The sequence below is a fragment of the Thunnus albacares genome, chromosome 20, assembly GCF_914725855.1.
Source record: "Thunnus albacares chromosome 20, fThuAlb1.1, whole genome shotgun sequence".
In the NCBI taxonomy this organism is placed as follows: domain Eukaryota; kingdom Metazoa; phylum Chordata; class Actinopteri; order Scombriformes; family Scombridae; genus Thunnus; species Thunnus albacares.
This window is the reverse complement of record NC_058125.1, coordinates 18,475,635-18,503,096: the sequence shown is the minus strand read 5'-3', so window position 1 is coordinate 18,503,096 and position 27,462 is coordinate 18,475,635. Positions and strand designations below refer to the sequence as shown.

Here is a 27,462-nt window from a genome sequence, read left to right as displayed (position 1 = left end):
AAGCTTTGAAGAGAATATTTTAACGGAAGAGCAAAGGATGGAGAAACAGGGTGCAGGGAAATCAGAAACAAAGACTGCAGATGGTCAGATTAGGTCAGATTATTGTTATTCACTTCCTGAAACCAACAGATGCAGAAGGATGGAAAGGAGAGGAGAAAAGAGGAAAAAAAAAAACTGGAGAGGAACACGTCCTTCCAGCCTCTGAAGCTGCATGCATACAACAGATTGCACCAGGGGAAAAAAAAAAAAATAAATCTGCTAAAAATACCACCTCTTCCTCTAGTTCTCACCCTCCATCTCTCCATCCTTTACTCCTCTCCATCCCTCACGTCAGCACACACACACACACACACACACACACACCATTTGTTTTTATCAGCATACATTAACTTGACGAGCACTCAAGCCAGATGAACTCGGAGGAAGTTCAGGAGTGGGCGGAGAGTGGGTCGTGAGGTTACATCGGAGTGTCCAATCATCGATGAGGAGGGCAAGACACGGATGCCTGAGTCTGCATACGTGTGTGTGTGTAATCCATGGCTCAATCTCACCTACTATTTTAAGAATCTACTCCATTTCTCTTCGCTCTTTACTGCTCTCTTGATCCATCTACACAGAGATATACTATACTCTATTGTTATACTGCTGAGCTTTCTCTTCTGGACCCTCCTCTACACAGTCACACACACACACACACACACACACACACACACACAGACACACACATACATATATGTGCACGCTTTCACTGGAAGGCAGAGGACTGTTTCTATTTATAACCAGGTGTGAAGATACACAGGTGCAGGTGAAAATCACTCTTATCAGGCGGCATGTGAGTGAGCGAGTGTTCCCGTCTGTGTACGGAGAGGCTAATTGAGAGAGAGACGTTCCGCATGTTTCCACGATTAATCAATACAAACAAATAGAGGAGAAGGAAACATGGAACAAGATAGTGAAGAAAAATAAGTTCTATGAATCCTGTTGAGTAACTTTCTAGGAAAACAGGAAGGCCTGAGCCTTCATGTTTGACCTCTTTTTTTTTTTTTGTTATAGTAATCTTTCCATCTCACTCTGTGGCCTCTGGTTTCAAAGCAGCAGACTGGCAGTAATGGGCAACGCTGTATGTACAGTGTGTTATGTTAAAGCTGCAGTATTTCTAATGTTTGAAATGTGCTCCAAAGCGTATCTGGATGTGGAGAGGCGTTTTCAAAGGCTTCTGTGACCCAGGTTCATTGAACAGCCTGGCAGCAGTACAGAGATGTTTACTTCTCTTTGTTAAGGTCAAAATTGATCCATTTTTACATTTAAGAGGAATAAAAACACTCTAAACACAACCGCCACCACTTTTCCTGACCCAGAATCTACAAAAATGGAAATATTTTTTTATTTTTGTGCAGTTGTGTACATATTTTTGTACATAGAGGGGTAAAATTTGACAAGTATTTATTAAAAAAACAGTCAAAAATCACTATTCAAAAATGTTGTTGCATTCTTCACATTCAATAACATTCGTTGACTTCTTTATGGCCATAATATAGTGTGATTGTGAATGTTTTTTCTCCGTAAACAAATAGCGTAAATCCTAAAGAATACACTCTCTCTGCTCTCTGACAGCTTAAGTAAGGATTAATCACCCATTAAAGGACACACATTATGCACATTTTACATATATATTTTTATTCTGGGGCTCTACTGGAATGTATTTGCATGACTCCTCCTCTCAAACTCCTTATTTAACTAATACTGGTCCTTTATGCAGCACCTCAGTTCAGCCTCTGTCTCTATTTTAGCTCCTGTCTCTTTAAGGCCCCCCTCCTGATGAGCTGCTCTGTTCTGATTGGCTAGTTTCCAGAAGTTGACTCTCTGCAGTTACATTAACAATAGTACAGTAGTAGGATTACACTCTTTTTTTCTTGTTCTTTGCACAAAATGGAAACTTCTCAAATACATCCGTACATGTTGGAGCCAAAATCTGATCCGAAACATAAAAGTGGACAACGCAAACAACCCATGCATCAACCTTGTCCTTTTATGGGCAGTTTATAGGTATAAAAAACATTGCAGGGAGCATTTCTACATACGTTCACCTCAAGTTTTGGAACTTTGACGATGTTTAATATAGATATCTGACATCATAACAGTGTGTAAATAACACAAAATCACAAAAAAGCATGATATGTCCCCTTAAATGACTGATAAGGTGACGAACCCAGAGAATTATCACCCACTCTTTAGTTCCCCTCAGTTCTATGTAGTGTTTCTCAGCTCGTTTAAACTTGTTTGGGTTTTACAGCCCACATCTTTGATGTTTTGGCTCACCCTCGCTGCTCTCTAATCAAACCCATTTCAAGCCACAGAAGGCAGCTGTTGCAAACTAAAAAGCTCTTATAGCCCAGTGAACACTCAGCACAAAAAAGGCAGACAGTTAGCAACTAGCTGGTGAACATAGTGGAGCATTTTGCTGCTATAGAGGCAGATATTTCCCTCAGGAGTTGGTGGAGACTAAAAACAGAGGTAAAAGGAGAATGAATCCTTGAAATAAATACTACTGTTGCTTTGTGTCTGCTGGATGTGTAAACAGGCAACTGTTTGCTAAAAAGTTCACTACATCGACTTAACAAACCATAATAAGTCAATATTGTATTTACAGCTTTAAATAAGTCACAACACTAACTAAAAAGCTCTGTAAGGAGCTTCAGGTGAATATGATTTGTTTGTCTGGAGGCTGATGGATCTCAGATTTCAAATGAAGTACGTTACACTGAGATGAGGTGATTTTAGTAGCTGAGACGGCTGATAGAGGAACAACCAACCAAAGGCCTGAGTGAATGCATGTGTGCTTTGATGTGTTTTTTTTCTCTTTTCTCGCCTTCTCTTTTGTTTTGTTTGTTTTTTTTGTTGTTTTTTTTTTTGTTGGTAAAAGAGTGTGTTGCATATTCTTACCCTCAGTGGAAGATCCAGACAAATCAATGACCACGTACACCTTCCCCTCTGGCTCCAAGTCAATCTGAACAGACAAAGAAAGCGAGAGAGAAAACAAGAGAGTAAAGCGGTGAGAAATAACACAGCTGAACAGTGAGTGCAGCGGGGGGGCTTTCCTCCAGCAAAACAAACACACCAGCGCACATGGAAGAGGTCATTATCTTCACCAGCGTTACACTCGCTTCATTATCTGCGTTAACATCACCATCTTCAGCATCACATCGTCACAGACCCCCGTTTACACCTGGTATTAATGTGTTTTTAATGACATCTGACCACAGACTTTTGACTTTGCTTTTGCTCTTTTTCTCAATTCTGCACTTATGATTGGATTTTAATTTGCAGATTAGGCGGGCGGAGCTGGCGGATTTCTCCAGAAACAGGACGCCCCGAGACACGAAGGAAGCACCGGTGCTGTATGTGCTCTACTTCTTCTTCCTTTGCAGAGGAAGTTGTCCTCTCTAGCTTTTTTGCTGGACTCTCTTAAGCCAGCAGGAAGAGGTGAAGTTAGGAGAGATTCAACTTGCTAGACGCTTTTTTTTTTTTTTTCCCATAAGAACGTGGTCTGTCCGATCGCGACGTGTTCAGCGTATATTTACAGCTGCATTCATATGTTTTTTCCTTATTCAGATATACAGATACACGTTGCATGTTGATAGCAGGTGGAATTGAGGTCACTGCTGCCTCTACTAGTATCACCATCATCCTCATCTTTATAACCCATGTCATCACCTTCCCCACTATCATTACATCATCATCATCATCATCATCATCATCATCATCATCATCATCATCATGCTTTGTTGTCAACTTCATTGTTGCTGCACAGAATCACTGCTAGCTTAATTCTAATTGTTAACACGTGTGCAGTGTTTCCCCTAGATGATTTTTTTCAGGCCCGGTGGTACGTACCGAAAAAACGAAATGAGACGAGGCACTCAACATCGCATCAAGAGTTTCCAAGGCAACGACACTCACTTGACTCACATTTCTGAGCAGCACCGCACAGAGGCTCCCGAACGCAAATGATTATTGATTTCTGAATGAATGGATATTTGGCATTATTTTTGGCGTTAAAGAAAAGATTTTTTTTGGCCCGGTGGCCAACCAGGCCTGTATAATTATAGGGGAAACACTGCATGTGAGTCACATATTTTATGTTTTATCTATGTTTTGTCAGAAGTAAACCCCTGTTGGAAGTTGGGAGTATGTAGAGTGAGAAGCAGTGCTTGGGTTGAAATAAAAAAGGTGCCAGCCGCCTGCATGGCGCGCACACGCAGCATTTAGGGGCACAAATCATGCACGCAAATTTTTTATATGTGGGTACAAATTACTAATTCATGATACCGAATTGGGCTGCAACTAACGATTCTTTTCATTATCGATTAATCTGTTGTTTATCTTCTTGATTAATCAATTAATTGTTCGGTCTATAAAACATCAGAAAACAGCAGGGAACAAAGAAAATCCATCCCAGTTTCACAGAGCCCGAGGTGACGTCTTCAAATATCTTGTTTTGTCCAACCAACAGTCCAAAACCCAAAGATATTCAGTTTACAATTATATAAAACAGAGAAAAGCAGCAATTCCTCACATTGGAGGAGTTGGAACCAGAGAATTTTGGCATTTTTTTTGTTAAAAAATGACTGAAAATGATGAATCTACTGTCAAAATAGTCGCTGATTTATTTTCAGTCGACCGATAAATCATTGTAGTTCTAATACCAAATACTAATTCATATGCACAAATGACTCCCTGTACACACATTTATAGACAGAGGATTTTGGAAGTGCGAGCAGAAATCCAGCAGCAGCACATTTTTGTCTCGTCTCGCAGCTTGTTTGAGCAGGAAACAGGCCGGCAGGAGGAGATCATTTTCATACAGACATTACTAAGGTATGACATTAACTTTCTGCATGTCATCAAAGTTGATATTATTAACCACAGCGCCGATAAAACGCTTTAGGACTGCAAAATAAATTTAATAAGATACTAAATATATGAGATATTGTGTTGGCTGAATCCTTCCTTGACAAAATGTTCTGGTGCTGTGAAGAGTTTACAGCCAGCAAATTTGCAGCATTGCATGTTGGACAAAGTAAAGCTTGCGGAGTCTCATCCAAACCTCGTATTTTTTTAGAACACCACTGAGGCCGATCCTCTCTGTCAACAGACTGTAAAATGGTAAGAAATGAAATGTCCGTTCTTACACTCAGGGACGTTAAAAGTTGCCAAAAACACAAGACTAGGCGTTGGAAGATAACTGAAGAAGCAAAGCTGCTGAAATAGGGAATGATGTCACTACTTGATATACAGCACCTGTGTCATAATCCATTAATCCTCTACATACAGGACATAAGTTACATAAAGTAAAACTGACTCAATACATCAAAAGCACAGCTGATTAAATCATCAAATGTCTCATTTATATATACACACACACACATATATATATATATGAATATTCTGTGGTTAAAGACAGTTTAAATTACAAATCATAATGAGTCCTTTCGTCACTCTGTGTGAGCAGGTGTCTTCAAGATGGAGGCTATTTCATTCTGGGAAACTTCTTAATGCACGCCGAGTAAAAATAAATGTTCCTGCTCAAGCATCACAAGATCAGCAAACATACAATCTGCATACACGCAGGCTGATTCAACAAAATAATGACATCACCACCCTCCGATATATGTGCAATTACAGAGATTAGAGAGAGTGCAACAGAGAGCGCTAGAGAGACGGGCGACACAGGAAGAGAGAGACCGAGAGAGTGCGAGAGAGAGAGAGAGAGAGAGAGAGAGAGAGAGTGAGAAAGAGAGGTTTAAATCCTTAGTTAAGCTCTGGGACAGCAGCAGATCCTCTTATGCAACAGACAGACTCACACACACAGCCAACAACACACACACACACACACACACACACACACACATACGTGGCCATGCATTGCTGAACATGAGACACAAAGATTGCACACAAACAAATGTGAAACAGCAAAATACCATACTTCCCACCCACCTCCCCCTCCCCCTCCCCCTCCCCCTCCTCCTCCCCCCCCCTCTACTCCACCCCACCCACCATCAGATACACTGCGTGCATAACATGCAGCTACAGCAGCGACGGCACAACATCATGTGGGAATTTACAGCATTGTGATCCAAAGGACATATGGAACCTCGGGCAAACGCGGTGAAGTTACTTCTGATATCAGATTGTTTACGAGCCAGAAACAAATAAGAGAAGCAACATAACGCCGGTGTAATTAGTCAGTTATCGTCTAGAAACAGATTGTTTAGATTTTGATATACAAACTAACACAATTTAGAGAACTGAGGTGAGAAAAGGCTGCAGGTTGGAACCAAATCAAAGAAACAAATATAATAAAAAAGAACATGAACACTGTTTAAGAGGTTGGATAAATCTTATGAATGTGAGGGAAAAGTCTGAGCTGAAATTAAAATTACAGAGAGAAAAATCATGTCATGTGAGTGTCTGTTTGGAAATGTGTCCCTTAAAAATAATGACAAAGGACCAATTTTTCTGGGAAGAAGAAACAATGTGTGGACTCATTTTTTTTTCAATTTTTGCCTGGTTATGTTCCCTTAACAGAATAAATAAAATGCTACCGGCTTTATTCTCCTTTGTGGTTTAGAAGTCTAAAGTTGGCAACACATGTTAAGAAAGAAGAAACATTAATTTAATTCCTTCATTTTATTTTATTTGATTATTTATTTCAGTCTGATCTATGAAAGTACAGAAATAAATAACAATAAAACTGAAAACTGCTTTATAAATAAAAGTTAGAGTTATTATAACATTTTTATTGTGTGATGACCATCAAGGAATGTACCATATCTGAAAGAAAATACAATAAAAGACACAGAGAGTGTCGTACATCTCATCCAGTGTCATTTTGTTGTGTGTATGACACATAACGACTGCCGGGATTTGTGACCTATAAACGCCATCGGATTCTTGATGTCTGCCCTTGAAAACCATGTGCTAATCCCCCAAAATGTAACCTCTTGCATAACAGAGCATCTCGGCGGGATTTTAGCTGAAAGATGTGATTTTGGAACAGAGCGGAACAAACGGACGGCGCCGTGATCGACTTAGCGCTCTCGGGTCTGTCGCCGGTGGTTACGGGCCACTTGAGTTGTGAGGTGTCTTCAAGCTTGTTTTTTTTTTTTTTTACTACTACTTCACACTTGAGGATGAATTGGATCATGCCAGTGTTCAATATGATGCCAAAAAATCTGAAATCAGCACAGACTCTCAATGTTTCTCCAGAACTGTATCTTTGGCAGGATGGAAAATAATTTAATGGCAAAACAATCTACTAAAACCAATAATCCAGTGCATTATTTTAGATATATGTTAAAGAGGTAAAGCAGGTGTTTTTTTTATACCGCCACTACTAAAGCTGTTGACTACAACTGCATTATTTACATACTTGTGCAAATTTGTTAGAAGTTAGTTAGAAGAAAAATGCCACAGCACAGCATTGCATTGATTATTTAGTGTCACAGGCTGATGCGGTGGAACATTAGAGCTGAAACGTTTAGTCGATTAATCGATTGGTGAGCAGGAACAGAAGATTAATCAGTTGCTATTCATTTGAATATCTTTTTTTAAAATGTAAAAATGCCACAAAGTAGTTGGTTTCAGCTTCTCAAATGTTGTGATTTGATGTTTTTCTTTGTCATACATGATAGTAAACTGATTATATTTGGGGTTTGGAACAAAACACGACATTTGAAGATGTCACCTTTGACTTTGGGAAAGTATAACAAGCATTTTTCACTATTTTCACATTTTATAGACAAAACAATTAATCGATTAATTGAGAAAATAATAATCAGCCCTATGGAATATACAGAAAAACATCTATAAAGGCTTTGAATCCCCTTACAGGTTGGTGCAATCATGGTAAGTCAAATAATGAGATAATATCAAATCAGATCATATCTGAGAAGGTCAAAGTGTAGCTGCATTAAAAAAATATATTAAGAATCAGCAGTGATAGCGTCAGAAATCCTTATTAATCCTAAATAAACAGATGCTGATGTTAGCTATGCAGACATTTCTATGGTTACCGCTTTACTACAGTGTAGCCATGTATCCTAGCAACAGACGTTTCTATGGCTACAGCACTGCTGAACCTTTTTTTTTTTTTTTTTTTGATGGGAGCCTGCAAAATACTGTAGCTGTAGCCGGTATATTATATAATAAAGGTATATATTATGTATATGTAAGTATTATATCCACAGACCTGACTGCAGGCAATTTTCAGTATTTAGTAGTTAATAGTTTCCACTGATAACGATTCACATTGAGGATTGTGTATTATTCTGACTAACAGGGACAGTGTTTCTGGAAAGATGCTGTTATGTTTTTCCAGTGTAATTTTTTAAATGCTTTAAGTGCCTCAAACGAAATTTTCTTCACCTCCATTTCACTTCAAGGTGACAGCAGACGTCTCAGTAATGGATATTTTCTAATCCTGGCAAATAAAACACAACTCTCTGCAGGGCTGGGTGCCACTGGGGAGCGGGAAAAACAGGAAAATATATTTTTTTCCGTGACTTTATGGAAGTGACCCTTTAACCTTCACTCAGGGAATTCTGTTGAGATCTGTATTATATCAGTTTTCAAGTTGAAAGCACTCTGTAAGACGGTAAATACATGAACATAAAAAAGTAAAATGTGGCTACGCAACCTACATAATATTTTCTGGAAATATGGCAGCTCATAAACAATAATTGATCAGCTATTGGCACTTAAATATTGTTTGCATTTGATGTGCCACATGGGACAACAGTTTAGTCAACTGACTTTTGTCACAGAGGACAATTTAACTTGCCAAACACAGGTGTAACTATTAACATTAATTATGTTGAGTGAAACGCTGGTTTCATGGTGCACCGAAATGAAATGAAGGAAATTAGTATCAAATAAGTATAAAACCACGTGTTCAACAAGCATAAACATGTAGAAAAGCCATATTTTCAACTATTTTGCCCGCAGTGTCCCATCCACTACTGGTACATTTTACACCATGACAGCGGGCTGGTTAAGGTACTACGACACTTATCCCACACAGAAACTGAGAAACACTTATTTGATTTGTATCACTATGAAATCAGGGAGATTGATGGGAGAAATTACCAAACAGGAGAACAGCAGGAGAAAGAGTTAAAAATAGACTCCTGTGAAAATTGGGAGCGTTGGCTAGTTCTTACTTTATTTTATTTTATTTTATTTTATTAGTTTTGTTAGATTTTTTTTATCTTTTTATGTGCACCAGTCTCAAACAGTTTTTATTTGGGCTGCAACTAACGATAATTTTCATTATTGATTAATCTGTGGATTACTTTCTCGATTAATCGATTAGTTGTTTGGTCTATAAAATGTCAGAAAAATGTGAAAAACGGCTGTTTTCCAAGGACCAACTTGACATCCTCAGATGTCTTTTGTCTCGACCAACAGTCCAAAACTCAAAGACATTCGGTTTACTTTCATAGAAACCAGAAAATATTCACATTTGAGAAACGATTAATCGATTATCAAAATAATTACTTTAAAGGTTAATCATTTGATCAACTAATCGCTACAGCTCTAGTTTCTACTGTTTACATTTGTTGTGTCTTATTATCAGCTTGAGAGTTTTAGAGCCTTTTAGCTCATTGTTTTGTTTTGGATTTTTTTTACCCGCCTGCTTGTTTTCAGTCACATCTGGCAGCTGTTTTTGATGGAAAAGCTCTGATAAACCCACTGTGCACTAAACGCTCCGCACCAGACAGACAAAGCCTGTGAACTTAGTAGAGCATTCGGCTTTTAAAGAGCCAGACATCTCCCTCAGGAGTTGGTGGAGAGCAAAACAAAGCTAAACAGTGAGTGAATATTGGAGTTTTTATTTATTAAGTGGACAGAAACTTGACTCCAAATGAATGTTCCCTGGTATCTGTTTGCTAACACATTGACCGTTTCATCTTAAAGTGACAATATGTCAATTTTGTGCTTCCAGCGTGTCCCTCTGCCCGCAAGTGGCCAAAAGATCAATTGATGCAGGTTTAAATATCAATGGTTGTATTAGGCCATTGCAGGCAACGATGCAAATCAATGAGCATGACTGCTTTACGGCAGCATTGGATTTATAAGATTGAGCATCAGCTGAGTTTTCAGGTGTTTAATTCAATGTATTAGTCAAAAATGGCTCATTTGGTTATTCTCCATGTTCTAGAAAACGCACTGAATCATAAAATGATGTCTTCAAAACACTTGTTTTGTCCGACCAATTGTCCAAAACCCCAAAATATTCAGTTTACAATGATATCAAATAAATGATCATACATTTTAGAAGCTGAAGTGAATGTTTGGCTTTTTTTGCCTGAGAAAACTATTAATTGATTATCACAACAGTTTTTCTGTCAACCGACTAATTCAACCGACTAACTGATTAATCGACTAATTGTTTAAGCACTTTTAAAATTACATATACCGTGTTAGAAGATTTTATCCACGTCAATACCCCTGTTTAATGAATTGTAACGTGACTTGGATTTAACCTGCTGTGTAGAGACACACACACGTGCACTGTGTGGCTCCCCGCCCTGGCAACAAAACATGGGAGGACAGAGCTGGAGAATCTAGTTCGCCTCATTAATCTTGTTAGTCCAATTAGGACACTGATACAGCCAAGGAGACGGATAACTTCACAAGCCCCCTCTCTCTCTCTCTCTCTCTCTTTCCCTCACACACACACACACATGCACAGGAAGCAGTGTGTGTGTGTGTGTGTGTGTGTGACTGGGGATTTTAAAATGGACTTCAGAGGGAGGTTAGCGTTAAACACACATACAAGCTTAACTCTCTTTGCGTTCGTTCCATCTCCGCGCATACAAACGGGCTACAACGACACACACACACACACACACACACACACATTCCTGATAGAATAAACACACACGCACCATATTGCAGCAGCACAGAGAAGCACTCAACCAAGCAGACAGGCCACTCAAAGCTTGCATTATATCAATACTGTGGAGCTAACCCCCTCCCACTCTTTGTCCATCTAGCTCGCTATCTCTGCCCAACCAGACAGCTCTCTCTGTCTCTCTCAGGAGCGTTTAGTCTCAGTGACAACCTCCCACTTCCATCTGTCAAATAACAAATTTCGGCTTCGAGGGAGCTCGACCGCATTCACACAATAACATGCCTATGTGTGTGTGTGTGTGTGTGTGTGTGTGTGTGTATGTGTTTGCATATGTGTGTCCTTCTCTCTATCGGCAACTCAAGCATGTCCCCCTGCACGCACACACACACACACACACACACGCACATACACAGGAGGCCCATGCTGAGTGAGACAGCGTGAGAGTCATGCATCTTTAATGTAACATCACAGACGGCTAATAATGTAAGAGGAGCTGTGCTGTGTGGTGGTGGTGGTGGTGGTGAAGAGAGGGAGGATGGGTGAGATTTGGTGCTTGCATGCAACATAGCCTGCCATCCAAACCCCCCCGCCCCTCCTCCTCGGCTCTAGTGACAGGTCCGTCGGTCCAGTAGTAGTGTACAGTAACTACTGTAGAAGGTGGAGAGTTAGATTTAAAAGAATGGACGTTCTCAATCAAAGCACTCTGTCCGTTCAATCGTCTTAGACATCACAGTCATTCAAGGCGAGTGTGTGATATCCAGATGGACTGGCAGACAGCCTGAAGATCAGTCAGCGCTGTTGGATCAGTCTAAATGAAAACACACTCTATATCAGCTCAAGCTGTGGAAAGGAAGCCCTGTTGTATAAGGGCTGGCCGATTTGAGGAAAATATCGATTTTTTTTTCTGACTTATACTGCGATTATGACTTAAATTGTGACTCTCCAGCTCTGTATATAGAGCTGAAGTGAAACCGGAACTTTCAGGTTCTGCTCCAGAAGTGAGAAAATGTCATTCAAAATGTGACAAAGTGACATTTGTAGTTATATAAATAACCGAGTCTTAGTGCAGAGCCTTTCTTAACATGTATGTAGTGTTGACCTCTCTCTTTGTTTAGACAAGGATGGCACTAAAAAATGATCTGATAATATAATCATCGCAGGTTAAACGTCACGTCCAGACCATGACTGAGTCGAGGGGTCACGGTTAAGTCCGACATATCAGTAATAACAGCAGGACAAGAGTTGGTGAATTATATGTACAGTAATGTGCAAAAGTTTTAGGCACTAAAAGTGAAGTGAGGAAGCTTTCAAATAGAACGCTATGAATAGTTTTCATTAATCAATTCACTTCATACAGAGTTCAGTAAACAAAAGAAACCTAAATCAAACCAATATTTTTGGTTTTGCCTTTTTAAAACAGCAGCAGTTCTCCTAGCGCACAGTTTTTCAAGGTTGCTTCTGTCTCTTCATGTAATCCCAGACTGACTCGATGATGGGGGAAGGGGAGGAGGGGAGGGGGGGGGGGGGGGGGGGGGCAAAGGATCTGTTGAAGGACTCCTTGTTCTTCCTGTCGCTTAAGATAGCTCTTTATGACTCCGACTCTATGTTTGGGGTCATTGTCATGCTGTGGAATAAATTTGGGACCGATCAGACACCTCCCTGATGGTATTGTATAATGGATAAGAATCTAAAAACCTACACAACTTTTGCACAGTAAAGCCAAGTTACAATGATATAAGTATCCTTGCTGCCACACCAGTAAATTTTCATGGGAGCTGTAGTTTTACACATGCTAAAAATAAATTGTTTAACTGAAAATGGTGAAGGTTTCAACTTCTAAAAGCGAGTTCTGCCAATTCGTCTTAGAATATGGAAAGCAAACCCCAGGAATGCGTTTAATTTCTTCATAAAGAACCGATGAAAGAAACGCTGAATGAGGGATTGCACTGAGTTACAGAAGCTAGTGGGGTAGAGGCTAGCTGCTTACGTGACGTCATGACTTCAGCTCTCTGTTGGTGATCGACTCAAATGAGATCAGTGTGTATCGAGCACAATCATAAGCATCTCTTTCCATGAAAACTGTCAGATAAAGAAGATACAGTTGCTTGTTGTTGATGTCCCTCTTTTTCAAACTAGTCAGAGAAAAGTTAACTTTGCCAGTAAAAAGAAAGCATATATTTTTAAATATACTAATTATATTGACACACATGCTATATCTATTGGTAACAGCTACATACTGTACTGTACATGTCCAATAACTGCATTGTAATGATAAACTGACATAGCTCACAGTTCTGATATCTGACTGACATCCTCTGATGATAACGTTAAAACTGACAGGATGAGCAACTTCAAGGCCCCGAGTACCAGGTCCTGATTCAGACCTTTTAATGTGATAAGCTTGAAACACTGATATGATGCACTTAATGGTCAAACTGGAAGAACTACTGTTCATTATCCAGCTGCCGTTTACACTCATTAACTAGCGAGCTAGCTGCTAACTACATGTCTGCAAATGACATGACAATACAGAGTGCGTGTTTCATTTCTACTCTGTCCATGGCTAGAATAAAAGTTGTTTGAAGTGCATCTTTTTTTTTGGGAACATATAAAAATAGACACTCTCCTGAGGTCACAAAAAGACAGAGGGGACGAACAGCGTGCGTGTCACCTGCCGTCCCAGAGCTCTCAAACATCCTCCCGTTTCTTCCCTTTCACTGAGAACATGGACGAAACACCCTCCAGCATACACACACACACACACAATCACACACACCAAAGGTTGACCTGATTTGGCATCAGTGGGCAGAGCACCGTGCTTGTCTTTGTGTGTGTGTGTGTGTGTGTGTGTGTGTGTGTGTGTGTATTGTCACTGTAGCAACAGCGCATCTTAAGTCCAGTCTGTCCTACTTAACCAGCAGGACACCAAGGGGTGGAGCCCATGATGTAATTGTCCGGCAACTTACCACGGTGAGGGAATGGAGTCTGGTGGTCGGAAAATGAAAGGGCCAGTGACAATACTGCTGTGACCTCAAGGATGATCAGAATCACATGTTGAAAACAGAAAAGCGGGAAGGCGGGGTCGAGGATTAAGGTGACACAATCCACTTACTCAAACGTGCAATGCTACAATGGTAATGGGTGATATTTTCAACTTTAGCTTGGTATTCTTCAAGGTAAAAAAAAAAAAAAAATACCATAAAGGCCAAATCAAACCAGAAAATGACACAGCAATGTTCATCTACTACTGTAACCAGCAAGCTAATGGCTAACATGCTACCAAGCCAGGGTCAAGCTAGCCCCTAACATAAAAATATAGTTTAATTTCCAAAGTGTCCATTTTTATGTTTCAGTTAGATTATGTCCATCTTTGCTGTCTGATCAGCGCGTCAACTTGTATTCTTCTGACTGATTGAATTCAAGTTGGGAACATTTGGGAATTGTTTTGCAGTCATTTTTGTTGGCAGGTGAGATTTGTCCATCTTCCACCTGACTGCATTGTCTGAATTCTTGCTGAATGTTACCACAACATGAAATGTGATAATTGGTCCAAATCACAAGCAGTCTGTTGATTTGGCCATTTCATGAGGGAAAGTTAGCTAAAAAAACTAAAGCTAGCTAGAAAACTAGCTAGCACTGGCTAGCACTGGTCAACTAGGTTTCCATCCAAATGTAGCACAAATTTAAGCCGAATTTCCAGAAAATTGGCAAAAGATTAAAATTGATGCTGGCGAATATCAAGAGCTGGGTTGTATGGATAAAAAGTTGGTGCTAATTTTCCAGTTAAGAGCGACGCAACAAGAAGACGTAATCAAAAGAGCGCCAGTGAGACGTCAAATGATGAACAATAATGTAAAAAACATGATAGAAACACGGCATTTAAGTTAGTTTCATGTATTAATTGGAGGAGCATTACAGTACGTCATGAAATATTCTCTACATGTGTTTCCATTTTGCTCCTCAGCCAAGCGTAAAAACCTTTTTTGGTGATATTTGGAGATTTTTTCAAATTTTCTGCATTTCCACTCAGCTTTTAGACGCAAATTGAAAATGTGAAAACAGGTAAATGAAAATGCGCCTAATAACTCTCTAAACTCAGTGTGTCATTAACTCCCCACTGACATTTTGTTCTTAGCATTGTAGATCATTTCATTCAGTAGTTAGCAAGCTCATTAGCAACTGCGCTAACAGGACAAGTTCATACATTTTATTCAGAAGAGTAAAAAAAGAAAAGAAAAAGTATTTGTACAATCAACTCCTGTCTCATAACCGTCTGTAAACCATGCCTTTTTTGTGAAGCAGTTTAAACTCCGATAAATTGTGGCTTAAATAAAAGCGGACGGTGCAACACGGCTGATAAGTTACATTAGCCTCCTCCATTTTGGACTCTCTGGTTCTTCGTTTCTTCAAAGGTCAACACTATCAAGATGGCTACGCAGTTGTATCTGGCTTCACTTGTTGTTGAACCACAACAAATATGTAGCCCGTTAAAAATAGCTTATTTAGGCTTAATATCTAGTGTCACTACAAGTCTGGCAATAAAGGGTCGCCATCTTGGCGTAATGTGTGAACCCCAAGTAAGAATAGTTTTCTTGTAAAGTAGTAATAAAAGTGATATGTTAGATTTTATTTTAGTATTTTTGTTTAGAAAATGCTAACTCACATAGTTTAGATGTTTTTGTACAATTGTGTAAAATAAAAAATCATTAAAACTGTTTTAATGACAGTGAAAAATAGGGCAATGATTGGCTATTCAGTCATTAATCCTGGCTGTGGTAAGTGTGAGCGTGTGAGCGTGTGTGTGTGTTTGTGTGTGTGTTTATATATGTGCATTGATGCTTCAAAGTGTCAAACAGTGGCTGGGTGACATCTGAAGTGGCCCTTGTCCCTGTGAGAAAACATTACACTGTCATCGTGTCTCTTGACTCGAGTCCACAGAAGCTTCCAGCAGCCTCACAGCTCTCGACCTCGAGCCTGAAATATTTACATGTACACAGAGCTTACTTCTACACCTCATCTCCTCCTCTCTCTCTCTCTCTCTCTCTCTCTCTCCTTCCCTCCTTCATCACAAATTTCCTCTTTTGCACAGCCTTGCCCTTCTCTCCTCTTCCCTTTCACCTCCCCATAGCCCTTCTGTTTCCACCTTCCTCTGCTTTGTCTCTCTTTCTATCTCGTCTCTGGGTATGCCAATTTCAAAAACCTTAAGATTTAAGAGTTTTTACATCTTTTAGTGCTACCTGGAACTGCTTTTAAGACTAATTTTAGAAATAAAGTGGATGAAACCAGCCTATTTCCATCTTTTTATTTATTATTTTCCTAACAGGAGTCATAACTGCAGATAATATTTCAATTAATTTAGCAGATATGGTGAAAAAAATGAACACATTTTGTAAATTACAACACTGTTGACATACAGTATGCATGGGTGTCATAATATCTAGCAATGACTACCACAATCCTGAAGATCCCTTGTTTAGATCATAATAAATATTAATATAAAACAACAGAGCAAGGAAAATGCATATACATGAAGTGATTGTTATTGTGTTAGGTCTGCTTGGAAACGTTTTAAGCTGGCCCAAGAATAATTTATCTCCAGTCTGTGTTTACTGACAGAACAAACTGCCTCATATTTAGCCCTAATCTCTCTAACACACTTATGTGTTAAAGCAACTGATGTTATTAACATGTGGCTACTGGTCGTCTGATTTATTACGTGGCTAGTGTGCACATCAGCTTTTCTTATCAGGACAATAAAAGATAATGACCGGTCAAAAATACACTATAAAATATTGTTTAAAAGACCAACTCATGGCTGCCAGATAATGTCTTCCTTTACTTCTAAGTCCTCTATCAATATTTAATATAAATGTAGTTATACATATTATGTATGTAAAGTTATATACAACACAACACCAGATGATATGGGAAGAGGGGTGTTTGTTTTTGGCTCATTTGTGGCTCTTTCATGTGATCATGTTCCCTCCTCCCTACTTATTGAATCATGGCGAATGGAGGGGAAAAAGAGATTTCAGTCTGCAGTTGGTTACATCAGTTTTGTAAAAGGTGCCAACAGAAAACCATTAAAGCGGCAGCCAAACAACAAAACGTGACACATCTGTCACAATTTTAACGTCATAAAACATTTCATTTGACTTCAGTAACTACCAGGATCATTTTGGCCGAGACAGTCGAAGTCGCGCTGTTAATTTTTCATAGTCTGCCTACAGCTTTTTATATTTATATTCTGGATGCTACTATAATAGGTTTGGCCTATTTTTATATTCATATTTATACCAAATATAACTCATCAGCTTCATTGCAGGGACTCCACATAAATATTTACAATAACATCTGTGAAAGCAGCCAAATGTAACCTAAACTGCTTATTTTGAAGCGAAAGGTGAAAGATTTGAGCCAAATGGTCCATTGTAATCATCCTTTGCATTGCACAGCTGCTGACATACCATAGTTACCACAGGAATGTACAGACAGTGTTGTTTACAGCGGTATGTGGTTCACCTCTATACGAAGGCGAAGCAAGCCAATTTTTATTTATATAACACATTTCACTACAAATAAACCCAATGTGCTTTATGTTCAAATGTTTATACAAGAGGTAATGTACAGAAAACATAAACTACCGTATGTCGCACCATAACAGGATTTGGATTCATATGACTGCTCACATAAAATGCAAATACTACCCTTAACTGTGTGCACCCCGACAGGTACACTGTGTTAATGTTGATCTAAGGAGTAGCTCCACATTGTGATGAATGATTATAGGCACATTTTGGTCCACAGCTTTTACTGCAACTAGTGATATTATGGCTTTGACCTCAACCTCAAAACTTTCGCTTTTTGCTGTCAGATAAACAGTTTAGATAACTGAGTTAAACTTGTTTAAACCTGTCTCAGGCTTGATTTTGGTTTGCCCAGGAGACATTGCTGTAATGTTGTGTTGAGCTGAGTACCTGCAAACACAATCTCTACAATAATGCTGGTGAGTAAAATGGAATTTTCTTTAACGAGTGGCCATGAAGCACAAAGAAACCTTTTCTCTCCCTTTGAAACTGTTTCTCTACCTTTGAAGGCCTTGAATTTACATTATTCTGACTTCTCAAAGAACCACCGAGGCACCGTTCTTCGTTGTTTTTCCCTCTCTTCTTACCCACCTCCACCCTCCATCTCCCCACAACTCTCACCTACCCGTTTCTCTCTCTCTCTGGTGTTTCTGTGGGTGAGAGGCTGTCACCAAGGGGACGGGCTGTCATTGTCACCATGGGGATGGGCTCCACAGAGCATCTCAATTACTGAGTGGGACAATTAATAAGCATCAAAGCCTGGTTAATATTTCACCAGCGGAGCCGAGCAGGAACCCGGCCCACAGCGCTCGGCTCCACCAGAGAGATGGATGGAGGGGTGGTGGAAGACAAAAGAGAACAGGAAGCAGAGAGGATGAGACTAGTGGTGCTGAGACAAGACAGCGAGACAGAGGAAGATAATGAGAGGAGATGAGTGAGGCGGCAGAAGGGTGGAGGAAGTGAGAAAGACGGAGCCGAAGCCTCATGTTCATCTGAACGGCCATTTAGTTAGACTCTTATTTTTTATTATTGTACATTTTCCATGTTTAACTGACATCACTGTTCTGCTTTCTGTCATGATCCTTACCAAGTGTCTTTCATTTTTCCCATTAAAAGCTTTTTTGGGAGTTTTAGTTTCACATGTCTTGACTTCCAGGAGTTCTTCCTCTGGGTTTTGGAAAGCACTTAATATAAATAAAGTTTATTATTAGTGCTTAGACAAGTAGTCAATTCATAAATTAATTAAATTAAAATCTAGAGAGAGCACGTCAAAACTATTTTGATTTCAATCTTAAAAAATACCAAAACATTCTCTGGTTCCAGCTTCTCAGATGTGAACATTTTCTGTTTTTTCTCTGTTTTATTTCATCATAAATACAATATATTTTAGTTTCAGCCTGTTGGTTGGATAAAACAAGCAATATGAAGATGCTACCTTGAGCTTTGTGGAGCTGTGATGACTATTTTCCACTATTTTAGGACATTTTTTAGGCTAAAATAATCAACAGATTCAAAAACAAAAATCATCTTTAGTTGCAGCCGTAATATATTTCATGATTTAGGATATTATCTGAAAATTCAATTGAGCAACTAAATGAGGATGTGCATTTTTGGCTAATTCAGCGTATTAAATACCAGATTTGCTGCTTTATATCATTATAAATTGAACAGCTTTTAGATTTTTAATGGTGGTTAGACATTGTAATGAGCATTTTCCACTGTTGTGTGACTTTTAATGAGCTAAACAATCAATCAATTAATCACAAAAAATAATCCACAAATTATTACAACTAATTAGTAGTTTGTCAACCCTGTTTATTACACTGTTACGTTTTATTGGATTTTTTTTTTTTTTGAAAATAGCCTCAGTCTTGTCACAAAAAGAGAAAAGTCTAATCTATCAATACATATATTAAATGTGCATATTCATTTAACTTAGATGCAGTCTGTGAATGTTTTACATTATGCTTGTGGTAAAAGATTAAAACTGTTTTTATTGTTATGTCTTTATCTTACTTTGAAAAACACAGTATGTAGTGAGAAATCACTCACAAATGAGCAAAATGTTTAAGAGAAAAACTTCATTGATACTACTCTGACAACCTATTACCATCTATATTATACTTCCTTCCATCTCCTTATTGAGTCTGAACTTCACATCCGTCACTCCCCACGAGACTGAAGAGTAAATTAATGTAGGAGCATAAGTGTAAGGAAGATGAGAGAGGATGAGGGAGAAACAGGAAGCAGAAGTAATGGAGTAATGCAGGGAGGAGGATGGAGGGGAAGTGGGGGAGGTAGTGGTGGTGGTGGTGGTGGTGGTGGTGGGGGGTGGGGGGGGTGGGGGTACTGTGTCGCTGTGAGGCAGAAGTATTGACGAGCCGGCTGTCTGATCAATGGGATGTGGTCGATCGACAGAGTGATCCATACGCGCTGACCTTACCCTGGATGGCTGGGGGACGAGGTGTGTGTGTGTGTGTGTGTGTGTGTGTGTGTGTGTGTCTGCCTATTTATACGCCAATGTATGCTGATATAGTATAAGGTTACATAACCACACATCAATTAAACCCCTCCTAATGGTCCATACTGTTTGGTTTCGCATGCTTTAGTCTATTAACTACAAATCATTTACACTTTTTAATTGTATTTATATATATTAACAAGCATTCAATAACATTTTACACAAATGTTATTTCCATCCTTCTAGACTGCTGCTGATTTTTATTCATTTCATTACAGGATGAACATCAGCTTCAAGTCTGTGATAGGTAAATTTTCACAATGAGCCTTTGTTTGTCCCCTTTTTTTTTAACATTACATCATGGTCATATGTTAATCCAGCTGAGAGCAGGGTCTGTATAAAAAAAATAAAAAAAAACATTGTGACATTAAAGAGAGTGTCTTCAAAGTAATCCATGCTCACATCTGCTTTACCATGCAAAAAAAAAGCCATTTTGGCAAAATAAATACTGTAATATTATAAATTAAACATTGAGAGTTGAGATTCAAACAGGTGTAAAGTCTCTGTCAGTTGATTTTAATTCTGTACTGGTATAAACTGACACCAATGGCTGCCTGGAAGGTAGAAAATGATTGTAATAACTCAAGGTAAGCTCTGGAAAGTGGTCGGCAGTAATGTAATGTATATGTAATTTGTTGCTAATGGGCTAAATGCAAACATGTGGTTATTTAAATTGCACGTCCTTAGCTCCCAGAACGCTTGTCCTGACATCACCTTCATCAGGCTTTCATGTAACGTAAAGCGAGACGAGATAAAAAACAAAGCGTACAAGTGGAACGAGATCACATGTTACAGCTGAAGACAAAACTTGCCGACCCAAAACAAACAGCTCTTTATCCCCCTTACATACAGATGTACATGCGGCGATCCGACATCACAGTCCTGACGCAAATGAGATTATTTGACAAGAAACCATAACAAATGAACGGAATTTCAGTCTTTCCCAGAGCTGAGTTACAGTATGTGTGTCTCTCAACCTACAGTCAGAGGAATTATAAAAGCAGGTCGGGGATGAAGTCTCACAATATGTACACTGTTCTTTAAAAATTGAATTCTAATAAGGAAAAAGACAGGGGCACCTCCTATTCCTTTCTAGTCCAAAGAGAAAGGAGGAATGTGAGGAATTGAGGAAGGACGACTACAGGCTGGACCTGAGATGCCCAAATCAGATCTAATACAAGTCCAAACAGCTCCTGTGTCACCGATAGAGGAGGGAAAGCTACTGGATTAAAAAAAAAAATGGCAAAACGAGAAGCCTCTGCCACAGAAGTGCAGAAGTTAAAATACGACTTACATGACCGTGTCAGAGAGCAAAAAACAAGAGCAAGACCGGAGTGGAGAAACAGCATTGAGACACACATGCAGTTTGACAACCGACGTGTGCAACTGATTTCACAGTTAACTAACACACTGCTGTGCTGCCAAACAAAGTGAAAGAAGGTGGTGGTGGTGATGATGATGATGTAAAGACTAAATGTATCATCAGAAAAGAGGAAAGGTTTCACATTTAAAGAGAATATTTTTGGTAAGGTGTTTATGACCACAAGGCCCAAACAATTAAGACGCTCTAAATTCCATAAACAACAATCACCAATCTGATCTGCCAGATCAGTATCAGCCCCGATAACGACCGTATTATGGTGGTTGGGTGTCAGCCAATACTGACAATAAATACAGTTTCTTAATTTATAACATTATTAAAAAAAAATCACTGTTTACACTCATTCAGATTAAAGTGGAAACGGACGACTTTTCAATCCTGTTAGCTCTTCTCGTTAGCTACGGTAGCTAACGGGGTTGAAAAGTCGTTAAACACTCATTAAGCCCTCTATAGATCAAAAGAAAGTTTATTCAGGTAGGTGCAACTAAAACGCAGCGTACACTGATATAAGTAGTGTGTCATCAGATCTGCCTGTGCAATATTCCACATTTATCACATAGCAATAAGACAACAGAAAGAGGTTGGCCACCTAACTAATTATTATGAAATATAGCTACCGGGGAAGACAGAAGCGCTATCCTCTTCCTCTTTTGGTTGGCGCACTTCCTTTGTGCCGTAAATCAAACCTTCATTTTCCCAGGAAATCGTACCCAGCAGGGGAACCGAGGCTTATACGGAACCAATCTAAACGCCAAATGTGTCATTATTCTTATGGCCGTTACACTGTGAGATCAATATTTACTTCATAATGATAAGTTAAAGCAAAAAAAGTTGTTTATTCCCACTTTAATATTGTCTTATTTATTCCAGTGAGTCCCATGCAGTGAAGCAGCTGTTACACAGATTTTAAATTTGGGAAAAAGAGAACAATGGTAACAATTCAGTACTCAGCAGTGGTAGTACAGAAGAGAAAAAGTCAGATCAGTGCATCCCTACCCATGAGCAAGGCATTTAACTCCCCAGAGTGCCAAGGAAGGAAGGAATTTTTTGAAGCAGGACATGAACAATTTGGTGTCTTTCCTGCGTGAGTAAGCTTAAAACTACTTGGTTTGGGTTTAACTCACCCAAAATGTATCTGTGTACGTGACCAGATTGACCCGCTTAGGAGCCACTGGGGCCAAAATGCACCACATTCCCCATTCAGCACTGCTGAACTGGCCAACAATGCAACAGAAGTTGTGTTGCAGCATCTGTATGTTTCAGAAACCGGGGATCCTGTTTTGTTTCAGGGGGTCTGTGTTTAAATTTCATTTCACCTGCAGAAGCACATGTTGCAAGATGTTGTATCTACATGCAAACCCTGGTGTCAGGACATCGAGACATACTCAAACCATCACATATCAAACACGTACCCAGTCTTCATAGTGCCTGGTTCCGTTCTGCAGCAGGTCCTCCAGCTGGATGGTGCAGTTGGCCACAAAGTCGTCGTATCCGATGGGCGCATCATGGAAAACAGACAGCTCCAGGCTCCTTCCTTCACGGACCTCTGTGCAGAACTCCTGGTGCCAGGCGGGGCTGTTGGTCTTGGTCCTGGTGGCGGTCTGGCCCAGCCGAGTCTGGTCCAGGTTCAGAGCAAGGTAAGGGTCCAGCAAGAAGGAGCCGCTCTTCCCCACAGCGTGACGCAGGGCCCATGGGGTGGGCTTCAAGTCCACCGCCTCACACACTCGCACCTTCAACAGGCCACTGAACACAGGCATGGCTGCAGGCTGCTGGGATGTGTGTGTTAGTGTAAGTGTGTGTGTAAATGTGTGTGTGTGTGTGTGTTTAGGCTAGTCTGCCTGTTCCTGCTCCTGTACACAGAGTGTTTCCTTCCAATGAGCGGGGTCACTGCACAGTCCTGCTACATCCCATAATGCCGCTGGCTCCTTGGACTCTCAGTGTCGTACAGCCATATCAGAACACTGTGTTATGCACACACACACACACCACACACACACACACACTCACACACACACACACACACACACACACACACACACACACACACCAGACACACACACTAACAGTACAGCTGATGGATCCCCAGTGGGCTGAAAAACGCTGTACTAAGGCAGACTCACACCCTTCAGAGGTCGGCTGCAGAACACTCTCCCACCCGAGAAGCTGCCTTGTTTGTTTATGGTCGGTCCCGTGCGCCAGACAAGATTCCCGTTTCGGCGGAAACAGGCCGGGATATAAACGTCAGTGAGTGGCGATGCGGGTTAACGGGCTCCGCTTGGGTTCATCTGAAGCCACGGAGCCTCCCCACGGTCCTTGCGTGCCTCTCCTGGGTCAGGGTGGGAGAGAGCGCGAGCAGCCGCGCCTAGCCATCCGGGATTGGTGCTCCGTTTCCAGCCCGTCGCGGCTCGCTCGCTCCTCTGTGGGATAATCTCCTTGCTTCGACCTCACGGTAACGCGATATTTGCGCGTACTCTCGGAAAGGAATGCCTTTTTGCCTCCCAATGCAGTCTTTTTCGGGCTCACGAGCACCCCGAATACATCACGGTGCTACGCTCCCGTTGGTTTTTTTCTCTCCCCCTTCTCCTTTCGGTCTTTGCGCGCGCCCCCTGTTTCCCGTCGCCTCTCTCCTGAATCCGTGAGTGAGCGCGAGCTGCAGGAAATGCGCAAAACGCGTCACCCGCGCTGCCGGGCTCTTGCGCCGGATGAGAGAGAGAGATAGGGAAAGAGAGGGAGAGAGAGAGAGAGAGAGAGAGAGTGTCTGTCTGTCTCTGAGTGTGTGTGCGCGTGTGTGTGTGTGTGTGCCATGTCCAGACAGCCAGTAGAGCCAGTCAATCAGTCAGTCCTTATGCATGGTCACAGACAGCCAACACACACACACACACACACACACACACACACACACACACAGTAGTGTTTCCATCACTTCAGAGGACGTTACATTGATTTACATTCATTTCCTGGAGCCATAATCCTAAACTTACCTTAACTTTAAACAAGTTTTCACCCTAAAAATAGTGATTTATCTTAAGATGACTTGATTTTTGAGGAATACTTGGACCATACACACACAGAAGAGGAGAGTCTGAGGAGACAGAACAAATATTATGACGACAGTATTACAAGTTGCTTGAGTATCCTGAAATATTGTGGGGAGATGAATAATCAATGACAAAATATGGTGTCTGCACACTATAAGTTGCTTTAAGGATTTTTACAGAGGCGTGATGCTGTTTTGAGTGTTGCTGTAACAGGAAGCCGCCCAAACTCCCACAGTTTGGGCGGCAAAGCCCAAACTGCAAGAACTTCCTCAGGAGGAACATCTGTATGTTATTATTATACATTTACAATATGCTCTATCTCTATATTAGTATAATATATTATATACCTGTATTATTACACTCCTATGTACCTGTTATGTTGTTAATTTCAAGTCATTTTCTGTACAGTTTCAATGCAGCAACATCCAACACACAACATCAATATACAGTATATACTTCAACATGATTGTATTATTGCTGCAGTACGGCTGGTTATATTTCTAACACATTTTATCTGCGCTTTAGTTTTAATCTGTATGTTTGTGTGTACATATGTATATATAGTATATTTATACATTTACGTGACATTTCTGTAGGTTTTTTGTTCTCTTGTTGACCCCATTAAGAGTAGCTGTTGTGTGTTTTGACAGCTAATAGAGATTTAAATGAATAAATAATGAATAAACTTGCATTGCCAGTCTACAGATTATAATGAGGTACTATCATCATCGCACAGTATCGTCTTATAGATCTCTTCCTAAACCATACTTTTATCAAAGAGCTTAGCCTCAATTTACTGGAAATTGTTACTTGATTTTAGTTTGCTTTTTCTTTTTATTTAATTGTATTGTATTTTATTTAATTTAATTGTATTTTACTGGATTTTATTCTACCTTCTTCTGTGTTAATCTAGTTTTTTGGGGGGTTTTCACACCACAGGATGTACAATGAAACATCAAACAACAAGCATCAGAAGACTGTGCAAAAAGACACAAAAACCAAAATGCTCAATATAAAAAGTCTTTTTTTCACAGGGAGAATGCATTGACAATGGTAAATGTTAATTTAACATATTGTACTATAATATTGAATTTAAAACACTTTATATTTACTGCTCTATGTGCTCCATTTGCTCTCATTACAACCATGTCTCCTAAAAAAAATTAATATTATATATTTAAATCAATCAATTGGTCTCTCTATATGTGTTACACAAACACACACTCACACAGTGCACAAAGTGCCTGTGTGTACAACTTGCACGTATGAACATGACATGTGACACATCACCCTGATCCCTGGTTGTTTTGTGGCTTTGTTGGTTGGTTGGTCACAGTCGCAGTGAGTGACAAGTGGGTCACCGTAGCAACTGCAATTCTGCATCATGCACTGTGATGTGAGTCGCATCAAACTGATACACACAAACACACACTACATAATGCAGAAGCTTGTCAACAACCAAAACTTCCGAGTAATCAGAAAACCAATTTGACCACAACAAGATTTGTGTTAAGAAAAATCTTGATTTTGTGAACATTTAGATTTTTTTTCAAGCTGTTGGCAGGTCAATAGTACTTGAGAATGCAAAAGGGAGCTCATTAACTAATTTATAATGTTTGGCCTGCAGGATTTACAATAAACAGGACATTGCTATACCTGGCTGTTAGGTTTATGTCACTGTTAAAGTCTTACAGAGTAATCACAGTAAAATAAAGCAGTCTGCTGTTATTTACAGTAGTAGAAAGGGTCTAACTTGATGACACTTTATTTCCATGTAAAATCTGAGTTTATTCTACGTATAAAACATCTCTTACACTCATGATTCTGGCCTTAAGTGCCCCCAAAAACCGGTTTTCTACTTGGATCATTCACATGGACAAAGAGAAAAGAAGAGAGAATAAAAGAAGAGAGGAGAGAAATAAAGAGAAGAAAACACAAATGTAGAGAAAAGAAAAGAAAAGAAAAGAAAAGAAAAGAAAAGAAAAGAAAAGAAAAGAAAAGAAAAGGAGGAAAGGAGCAGCTCCGCCACCTGCTGGCTCTCGGGACGTATCGCCGGGATCATAGCGCTTCCGGGACGTGACGTCACGGAACGCTGTGTTCAAGTGCTCCTCGTAGATTACGGCTTCAACTGTGGTCAAAAGTGGATTTTTGTGAGTGATTGTGACACAAAGAAACTCTCCGCCGCAGCATCACTGAAGAGGACAAAACACACATTAGGCAAGTCATGCTGGCAACAATCGGGAGCCACAGATAAAGTTGTTAAAACAAGTTTACAAAAAAGAATTAACGATACAGTTGCAATATTACAGTGACACCTAACGCCATTGAATGCCCTTATTAAAGTATTTAATAGACGTATATCCTGTTGCGTCAATTCCGCCGAATTCATCAGCTTTATAACTTTTGTTGTCTGTGGTTGAATAACAATAACAGAAGTGAAAATGCAACTGGAACGATTATGATAAGAGCCCGCTGTCTTATCTTTGACCACTGGATGGCGCTAGTTTACCTTCACACTGCAGTGCTGTGCAGACGTTTCCAGAGTTGGGTGGGAACATGGATGGGTGAGAACATTGATGGGTGGGAACATGGATGGGTGGGAGTCGTCCAGAAAAATGTGTCGCTCACAACATGAAGCACATGACAGGCAGTGAGAGAGTCCTCGTCAGCAGTTATGTGGCACTCAAAGGTCACTGAAATGAAAATCTGTTACTGTGGGACTTTTCTTTAAGCTTTGTTTTTTCAGACTTTTTAGAAATGTTCTAACTTTATCTGTTTTTATTCTATTTAGCTTATTTTTTATTTTGTATTCTCTTAACTCTTTAATAATTATTTTAATTATATTTAAATGTCGCTTTATACTGTGGTTCTTTCGCACTTTGTCTCAATGTTTTTAATGTTTTATGTAAAGCACTTTGAATTGCCTTGTTGTTGAAATGTTCTATACAAATAAACTTGACTTGTCTTAACTCCACAATGACATCCCTCCACAAGGTTCAACGTATGGACACACAGTA

The 27,462-nt window shown here is 39.8% G+C and overlaps 1 protein-coding gene across 1 annotated transcript in view; it reads right to left on the bottom strand.

Moving 5' to 3' along the window:
• prkcea (protein kinase C, epsilon a) overlaps positions 1–24,095 on the bottom strand; it is a 41,416-nt gene extending 17,321 nt beyond the window's left edge. The window contains exons 1-2 of the mRNA XM_044337457.1: positions 22,820–24,095; positions 2,944–3,007 (exon numbers count right to left, since the gene is read on the bottom strand). Coding sequence (XP_044193392.1) covers positions 2,944–3,007; positions 22,820–23,164 — 409 coding nt within the window. The 5' untranslated portion in view covers positions 23,165–24,095. The remainder of the gene's footprint in view (positions 1–2,943; positions 3,008–22,819) is intronic.
• Positions 24,096–27,462: the final 3,367 nt, after the last annotated feature.